General features: G+C 26.8%; 1 protein-coding gene across 2 annotated transcripts; it reads left to right on the top strand.

Annotated features, from left to right (window-relative positions):
* The first annotated feature begins 1,027 nt into the window (after nucleotides 1-1,027).
* LOC135928148 (N-alpha-acetyltransferase 30-like) lies at nucleotides 1,028-6,925 on the top strand. 2 transcript variants are annotated; one of them, XM_065464515.1, is made up of 4 exons: nucleotides 1,028-1,312; nucleotides 1,890-2,043; nucleotides 3,966-4,021; nucleotides 6,646-6,925. In XM_065464515.1, the coding sequence occupies exons 1-4, from the start codon at nucleotides 1,064-1,066 to the stop codon at nucleotides 6,697-6,699; spliced, it is 513 nt and encodes a 170-aa protein (XP_065320587.1). In that variant the 5' UTR covers nucleotides 1,028-1,063; the 3' UTR covers nucleotides 6,700-6,925. The 2 variants fall into 2 exon arrangements, with proteins under 2 accessions (XP_065320587.1, XP_065320585.1); XM_065464513.1 differs by having other exon boundaries at nucleotides 6,642-6,918.
* The last annotated feature ends 2,864 nt before the right edge of the window (nucleotides 6,926-9,789 follow it).

Below are 9,789 nucleotides of genomic sequence, written 5' to 3'. Positions count from 1 at the left end.
CTCCGTCAGGCTTTAACATTAAACATTCCTTTAAATTTCGAACCCACAAACCTATAGAGACAATAAAGGTACTAATGAAATATCTTTTATCCCTTAAAATTTGGGTCGGTCCCTCGCTTGAGATCTTGAGATTACACAATAAACATATTAGCCGTATAAAACAATAATAACTATTTCACAGAAACGAAAATATTAAAATATTTTTTCCTTCCAAACCATATCTTGTTAGCACCACTGTAAGCAAATTTAAGGGTCCTTCATAAGTTTTATTAAATATTAGGTGGAAATATTTCTTATTGGCGAAATGCAGGTTGTTTTACAAGGGGGAAGACACGGTAGATGCAATTTTTGTGGATAGACAAAATAAAATACATATATTTCCAATATCAATAATAACTATATATGCATTCCTTCCAGATTACTGAAATTAACATGATTACTTCTCATATAATAAGATGTAGCAAATGAAATAAAAATATATTCAGCGTAACATATGATCCTATCATTGGCATTCAATATAATCGTCAAATTAAATTGAGGCTGATCTATGATAATTTTTCTTGTGGTTCATTCTACTCTGAATGTCACAATTTTTGAACATTTTAAAATTCTTTTATATTATCAATCTTCCTAACTGATTCTTTGTAAAATAGAAGGGGCCATTTATTTCTATTATTTTATTTTATTGGGAGGGGGGAGTTAATGTAGGCATATTGGCCAATAGGGTAAATAACAAATAACAGGATTTTCACTACCTACTTTCTCATTCACATCTTTATATAATGGTATTCTCTTTATAATTTTTAAAAAGTAACTTTTGTCAAATCCAAAATGGCTTAGCCAAGTTTTTAACCTAAATTATTCATCATAATTTTCAGGTTAACTTTGTAATTAACCCAAGTTAAATTATTAGGTAAAAAGTTATATATATCTATTTATGTAGCTTTAAAAAATATATAGAAAATAAGGGTAACCGTTGAAAGGAATTTTGATAATCCAGATCATAATTCTGAAAATGACACTCACTTTGAATTCTACCTAAATTTATGAAATCTCGATAGATATGGAAAATAATGATAGACCTGATAAAATAAACTGTGAAGATGATTTAAATAAATCAAGTTATGATAATACAGGCGAATGTCAAGAATTCCATGTTTCCAACACTGACCTAACGATTATGTACATACAATATACTTCAGAATTAATGATGCCTGATATTATTAAACTAATAACCAAAGATTTATCAGAACCTTATTCCATATACACCTATAGATATTTTATTCACAATTGGCCACATTTATGCTTTATAGTAATTGATGTCTTATCTAAATATTTCTTTTTTATAGAATGGTAAAATCTTAAATATTATCTAGACTAATTGCTTATAGATTAACTCTTCATTAGTATTAAAATTTGACCCAAAAGTCAGCTCATATGGTTTTAAAGATCTCATTTTTAAAATATAAAAGCCTTATAAATTTTTTGAGTTATAATTTAATTTATATAATATTTAATTGTTAATAATTTATATGTCAAAGTCTTATGCAATATAATATTAATAGTCATATTTTAAAAATTCAAGGTTTTTTTAATTTAGATTTTAATCATTTTTTCAAAATTTAAACAGATGAGACATTTACTAGGAAACGATGATTGGGGTTTTTGTAACACCATGATACTAATGAAGGGTTAAAAAGTCAAAGTTTGGAGTTCTTTCAAGCCCAGATTTGAACACTTATTTTAGGATAAAATCACATGTTTTAGCCCACAAAAATTATCAGGGTTTCAATAATTTACCAAAGTTAATTTTTAAATATTTTATTTTTAATTTATTAAAAAGAAATTTATACTATAAATATAATTAATAAATATCTTATCAATTTTAGGCTACTGATATCAACTCTAAATGTATTGGAGCAATTGTTTGCAAAATGGAAGTCAGAAAATATTTTGATCAGAATATAATGTCACTGATTCAGTCAAATAGGGGTTACATAGCCATGCTAGCAGTAGATAAAGAATATAGAAGGCATAAAATAGGTTATAAAGATTTTTACAACTGTTAATAATTTATTATCATTATAAAAGTTAATAACTGCTAATTATAATAATATTTTTTTAAATATTTGGTATTTAATCATAATTTTTTTTTAAATTAATTTTGTAAAATCAATAATAATGTGTGTCAGGTAATGTTTGAAAAATTTGGGCCAGGCTGAAATTATTTATGAATTTTGATATTTGGTTGAAGTGATATTCCATAAAGTGCAGTGTTTTTAATTTAACCACTATCCAATATTATAAATAGTTGTTTATATTGGTGTTCAACTATATATATTTTGAGTCATGTTTATTTAAGAAAAATAAAGGGTAACCTTAGTAAAAAAAAATCTAAAACAGGCTGAGTTAAAACTTAGCCAGACAAAAGCTAAATTCTAAATTGGCCAGATCTGAAAATTTTTGCAGATTTCTAATATAGATATTGGCAAAAAGATGATACTTTCAAATTTATCCTAAATTAAATTGCATAAAAGATAACCTCTAAAAATGATAAAATAAGATATATATATATATGAGACTGTTTGATTGCATTTATTACATATATTTGGAAAATTTTAATTTTATTGGAAAATTAAGAAGTAATTTATAATGGATAAATTGAAATCATTATCACAGAACCTATATTATATTTTGAAATTTAATACAAATATGCTATTCTGTGGGATATGCAAATTATTACTCATTTTTAACAACCATGATAATAGAGCCACCTATTATAAAAAAAAAATTTTTGGTCAGTCTTGTACAATATCAAAATATTTTAAAAAAGAATAGTATTTTGTCATAAGATTTGATTTCTAATTTTTAAATTGAATCATCAATAATTGTATACATCATTTATCATTATAAGCATTATGTGAATTATGGATGAGTCTTAGTCACATTTCATCTTATTTTGTTTACTAAAAAATTGAAGGCTTGTTATTTAAAAATTATTTGTTGTGATAGAAAAAATAAGTTGATTTGTCATGACTTGAGTAATGGCTCAATCTACATGTGTGACACAGAAAATTTTTTACCTCTAAGGCTTTGTAATCTATAAGTTTCTTTCAAATCTGGGTTGGTATATTTTTAAGAAAAATCCTGAGGTCAAAGTGATAGAAACTATTTCCAAGCCTGGGCTGGATTTAAGTTCAGGCGTTATTTGGAACCTTTTGTTTTAATTTTTACCAACTACAAAACAGCTTAGTCAAGTTTTTAAATAGAAAAATCATCTAAACCTAATTTGGCTTAGCTACCATTAATTGAACACATATATATAAAATACTTGTTTTAGATTTTTCTCTATTTGTTTAGTATTTTATAAATATATCTTTCAAATTTCGATTGCCTTACCTCTTCATTAGAATTTAATCGTTATTTTTCTATTTTGGAATTAAGTAATTTTTATTTCTAGAAGGATTATTGTTCTATTCATTTCATAAGACAATGTTAAATTTGGAGAGCTATTTTCGATGCAAAAAGAACAAACATGTTAATCGAAAAAAAGTAACCGAGAATAGCGCAATATAACTTTGTATAATTAAGAGCTGGTTTATATATATATATATCAATATTTGATTTTTTTTTCGGATGGATTTAACTAGTGTTGTTAAACGGCTCGTTTTGAGCCGATTTTAAAAACGGCTAACTCAATATTTTTGCCTGAAAAATATGCCTAAGCCACGAGATTTCGCTGATAGATGTCCAAACCTTTGTTCTTTCTACAAGCAAAATCAGTCTTAAGTAATATTATTATGGATAAAATATTATATTAGCCGTTTTAAAAAATCGGCTCAAAACGAGCCATTTAACAACACTAGATATAACTCCACAACGATTGAACGTATAGTCTTTCTAAATGTCTTTACCATAATTTTAACTTGTGATTTTTAAAAAAAATCAATGATACAATGTTTTAGGCTCAAAATTGGTATTGAAGGCCATTCAAGCTATGATCGAAAAAAAATGCGACGAAGTATAGTTAATATTATCAATACATTCCGTATCGATTTCATCTCTAATTTCTACTCCCCATCTCTACACCTTTTTAAATGTTAAAAACTAGTCTTTTATCCAAGGCAAGGCCATATTAGACCATTGTTGGATTTAAAATTGAGCGTTTTGGTAGTATAAATTACACATTATAATTTCATAAAATTCTATATGGTGAATTCCATAAATAACCTAAGAAAGTCGATTTTCAACTATAAAACAGTCTTATAAATATCTACAGAAAAAAAATGGGTCTATTTTAAAAAACGGCCTGATTAAGATTTTAATCAAAATAATATTATGTAAGCCTTCAAGATTTTGCTCATAGCTGGGAGATATGCTTGGACATTTATTTGCTAAATCTCTATGCTCACATAATATTATTTTAGCTAATATTTTCCAAATCGGGTTTTTTAACAGCACTATTTCACGTTTTTGGTATTAATAACTTAATTTTTTTCTTGATATATTTGAAATAAAATGAAGTGCGTTTTTAAAATTGTACCATTTTCCAGCTCTTTAAACCCCCATATCTAGGCGAGTAAGTGGTGTTGGTTATACTACCAGAATACAAAATTTGAAAGAAATCTGAGGGGGTCGGGTTGAAACCTTGGTTGATTTGATAATTCGCCATATAATATAACTAAAATTACCTTAAAATACGAAAATAATTATTAAAAAGCCAATAAAAATGAAAACAATAAGAAAACCAATATTAAAAAATGTCATTTGTGTGTTAATTTTTTTTTAATATTAAATTAAACAAAGGAAAAGATTAAGATCGATAATATCTTTTATGTATGCCTGATTTTTTTTGGTTCCCCAGACTATAAACATTTTTAATATGCAAACTAAGCGCCGAAATATTCAAATTTTTGGAAACGCTATTTTGGTACGCCTGGCATGCTTATTTTTTATAATTGTCCTGAATTCACAGGCAGCGCGAATTCACTGGGAATTAGGCCTATTCAAAAATAATTCGAATATTCGATTCGAATAAATCGAATAATTACGAATACGAATAATAAATTATTTGTTTTATCTGAATACGAATAATCATTTATTCGATTCGAATAAAACGAATTATTCGTAATATTTAATAAATTGTTTAATAAATCTAACATTTGTCATAAAAAGAATGGGAGGATCTTATAAAAATTAAAGCTATACTATTGCCTTTATATGAAACTACAAATATGGTATGTGGGGAGAATTATCCTACTTATAATTTGGTTATACCTTATTATATTTTAATTCTTGAACATCTAAAAAATGAAAAACCTGGTTTCCATAAATCCTTTAACAATAGTTTCAAAGTAGCAGTGATAAATTGTTGGGCTATTATAATTTAACTGCCGATGATGCAATAATAACCACAATATTAGATCCCAGGCTTAAAGTAGAATATTTTAAATCAATATCTGTTGATTATGATATTGATATATCCAAGTTAATGGACAAATTTAAAGAGATTTACAATAGATATACAGGTATTTAATTTACCCCCATTTAAATATGATTTTATTTTATAAGCTCATAATTATAACTGTCAAACAAATAAGGATAAAATTCAACAAAACAGGCTATACATTGTTTTTAAACAAAATAATATTTAACTGTGTGAAATAGATTTTTATCTGAGTGAACCAAGAGCAAAGAGTGATACTGACCCGTTAATGTGGTGGAAGGCAAATGCATATCGGATCCCCATACTCTCGAAAATGGCAAGGGATTATCTATCTATACAAGGAACATCAACTGCTTGTGAAAGGCTTTTCTCAGTTGGAACTAATTTATTGTCAAAAAACCGCATGTCATATAAGGAAGAAAATATAAGAAAAACTCTTTGCCTTAAAAATTGGCTTAAATTATAAATTAAATGAATAATATATATTTTAATTTTGTTTATAACTTGATTATATATTATTTATTATCAGATTATTGATTACATATTATTATAATTTTTTCTGTTTAAAATCAAATTTGTAATAAAAAAATTTGTCAATATATTTGAGTATGATTTATTTTATTAAAAAAATTAATTCGAATAATTCGAATCAAATACAAATAGTAGATTTTATTATTCGTACGAATTCAAATAGTAAATTATTCGATTCATTTAAACGAATCGAATATGAATAATGCACTATTCGATTCGAATTCGTTTTTGAATAGGCCTACTGGGAATTATACAAAATGTGATGTAAATATAATAATTTTACATTAATTTTTGTATACTTCGCCGCGAATTCGCGTTAGCTGTGAATGCAGAGTTATATACTCAAACGCTCTAGCATGACCCTGTGCCTCATTTATTAAACGCTTATGTTCAATCGGTGCGAACGCTGCGTTATTTACAAAAGTCAATAAATAGGTATATATATATATATATATATATGTCATCAGTAATTTCGATAGCTTTAAATACCGCACACCGCTTGAATAAATCGCGTTTATTATAAATGAGATCTTAGCTTAGTATCTACTTTGAAGTTTGTAAAGATCTTAGGACCCATGCAATAACTGCCCTTTAACATCAAGCTTAAAAACTTAAATATATATTTTTTTAACTTTGAAATATATAAAATTTGTATTATACCCAGATAGTGCTGGAAACCGAAACAACTAATTCCGCCGCCTTATCGTTGTACGCAAATCTAGGATTCATCCGAGACAAACGTCTCTATCGATACTACTTAAATGGGGTAGACGCTTTCCGTTTGAAATTATGGCTCAAATAGATAAATTTAACGAGTTATATTTGCAAATTAAAATTTAAAAAATAATTATTTGTTTGGAACTTTGTTTTGAATTTTTTTTAATACGTATCAAAAGACTCGCCCAATCGCAAATTATTATTTTTTTCTTAAATTTTATAGTTATTTTATTTTTATTATTTATATAAATATACATATATATACAGGAATGTATATGACAACTTTCAAAGAAACGATTATTGTACATATTATATATTTTATACATAAAAAAAAATTGAAATATACTAGAAAAATCTGATCAAAGAATTAAAACTACCTAGCAAAGTTCGAAATGATACCTTCCACCTTTAACTGTGTTACATTTTTTTCCTATAAAATTTGAATTATTACTTTTTCGTGGCTTTTAATTAGCTATGAGGAGGTTACCAATGAGAAACTTTGACAGGGGATAAATCCATTAATTTGTAATAAATGAATTATTTTATATTATTCATAATATTTATTATAGGTATATTGTATTGTTATATCAATAATTTGAAGATTTTATTAATTAAGATGTTAATAAACTCGTTATAAGATGTATATGTTAAAAAATAATTTCCTAGAGGATTATTTAATTATTATATGTATTGCACTGGTAATAATTTTTATGGTTTTCGTTTGTGGTAGATGGATGGGCCAAAAAATAGTAATACAGATTACTTTTGATAGGGATGTTATAGAAAATATTAAGAAAGAAATTATGAGTAATAAAGGGGTAAGAAGTAAGGAAAGGACAGGGGCAATTATATGTTATAATGGTGGTCAGGGTGGTCATATTTCACGGATGTGTGGTAATACACCTGTGAATTGTGTAAGATGTGGTCGAGGGGGGCATTTAGAAATAAATTGTAGAGCCATAAATTGCAATAAATGTAATAAGTTTGGACATTTAGAAGATAAATGTTTTGTAAATATTAATAAATGATCAGATAATAATAAAATTAATAGTTATAGATTATTAAGTAGTATTATAGATAATAAATTGATAATATGTAATAATAAATGTAGTAGTAGTGATAATTTAAATTTTTGTAATAATATAAATTTAAGTAAATGTAATAATAATATAAACAGGATAGATTTTGAGGAGCTAGAGGATAAATGTCCTAGAGTTGAGGTCATGTTATTAGGATGTAGAGTCAAATTTTTATTAGATATGGGTTCAGTAATCAGTGTCATGAGTGTTAAGAAATTCAATAAGATTTGGCCGGGACATACATTTACAAAGGAAAAGATGAAGGTAACTCAGTTTGATGGGTCTATAATAGTAATTTTAGGATTTTATGTTATAAAAGTACCAGGTATAGGTAGTAGTAATAAATTATAATTGACCACTTAGAAAACGAAACTGATATTAGGATGGGATAATATTAATATTCTAGGTCAAGTAATGCATGGTGGAATTTATTTAAGGTACAAAAAAGTAAGAAGTTTGGTAAAAATTGTGTGAATAAAAAAAATAATAATAATGGTAATATTATTAAAAAATATGTTGACGATGAACATGTTAAAAATCGTATTAATAAGGAGGATAATAAATATAAGATTAATGAAATAGATAAAATAAAAGTGGAAAATTATAATATTAATGGTTTTCCGAGATATACGTGTGCAGATAAATTGTATAAAGGAGATAATAATCGGGGTAATAATAAAGTAGAGGATGAGGTTAATTGTAATAAGGGAATAAAGGATTTTGTATGTTCGGAATTGAAGGAGGTACTAAATAATAATAATTTTAGTATGCCTGATAATGAAACTTTTGCCATGGAAACATTAAAAAATAAGTTAGCTTATTTCCATTCTCAAGATAATTGTGGTGAAAAAAAATTCTTAAATATAGATGACAGAGTAAAGGGAATATATGATGGACAATATAACAAAGATACTGATGAATTTAAAATATGCAGTAGTGATGGTGTTATGGAAACGGATAATAAAAATAATGATAAAATAAATAACACAAATAATGATAATATAAATATGAATTCTAAAGAGAAGAGGGGTTTAAGTGAAAATAATGAAATAGAGGATACTGGAGAAGATATTGAAAAGGGGAACAAGGTTTGGATGAATAAAGACGGAAATGAAATAATAGTAATAAATGACAATAATATGGTGAAGGAAACAGATAAGGTGCTGGAAGATAAATATATACAAGAGATATGAATTATTGATACGCTACAATGAGATTCTTATAAAGGAACTGGGTACATTAAACCATTTTGAGGTGAATATAAAATTGAGAGATAATTCGATACCTAAATATTGTCCAATTCGTCGAGTTCCTTTTGAATGGCGGGATGATATATAAAAAGAGTTAAACAGATGGGTGCAGGAGTGAATTATAAAGTCAGTGGATAATAATAATTGGGCGACACCGCTAGTACCGATTAGAAAACCCAATGGTACTCTACGTTTATGTAATGATTTCCGGATCACTATAAATCAATGAGTGCAGGAGATCAAGTTTCCGCTGCCGAGAATCGATGAAATTTTAGCTAGTCTAAAAGGGACTAGGTATTTTTCAAAGGTGGATTTTGCTAATGCATATTTACAGTTAAAAGTTAACGAAGAGACCAGTAAACTGTTGACTATAACGACGCAAAAGGGATTGTTCAACTTTAAGCGGTTACCATTCGGGTTAAGTGTATCGGCTCTAATTTTTCAAAGAGCAATGAATTCAATTTTTCAAGGAATGGAGGGGATTTTTTATTATATGGATGACCTGTTGATTAGTGGGAGGTCCATGGAAAAACATAATAAACGATTAAAGAAGGTATTACAACTTATCAAAATTAGGGGATTGCGTGCAAATAGAGAAGAGTATATTTAAAGTCACCAGGGTAATATATTTAGGACATATAATAGAAGACAGAGGAGTCACGCCATTAAGTAAAAATATTGAGGGTATAAAAAATATGCGATCGCCAAAGGACAAGGAGTTGCAAGTCGTTTATAGGAATGATAAATTTTTATCATCGATTTATTG

Source organism: Gordionus sp. m RMFG-2023, chromosome 4, assembly GCF_954871325.1.
Source record: "Gordionus sp. m RMFG-2023 chromosome 4, tfGorSpeb1-WG-v2, whole genome shotgun sequence".
Lineage (NCBI taxonomy): Eukaryota > Metazoa > Nematomorpha > Gordioida > Chordodea > Parachordodidae > Gordionus > Gordionus sp. m RMFG-2023.
The sequence above is the reverse complement of the archived record's forward strand: the minus strand, read 5'-3'. Positions and strand labels throughout refer to the sequence as shown.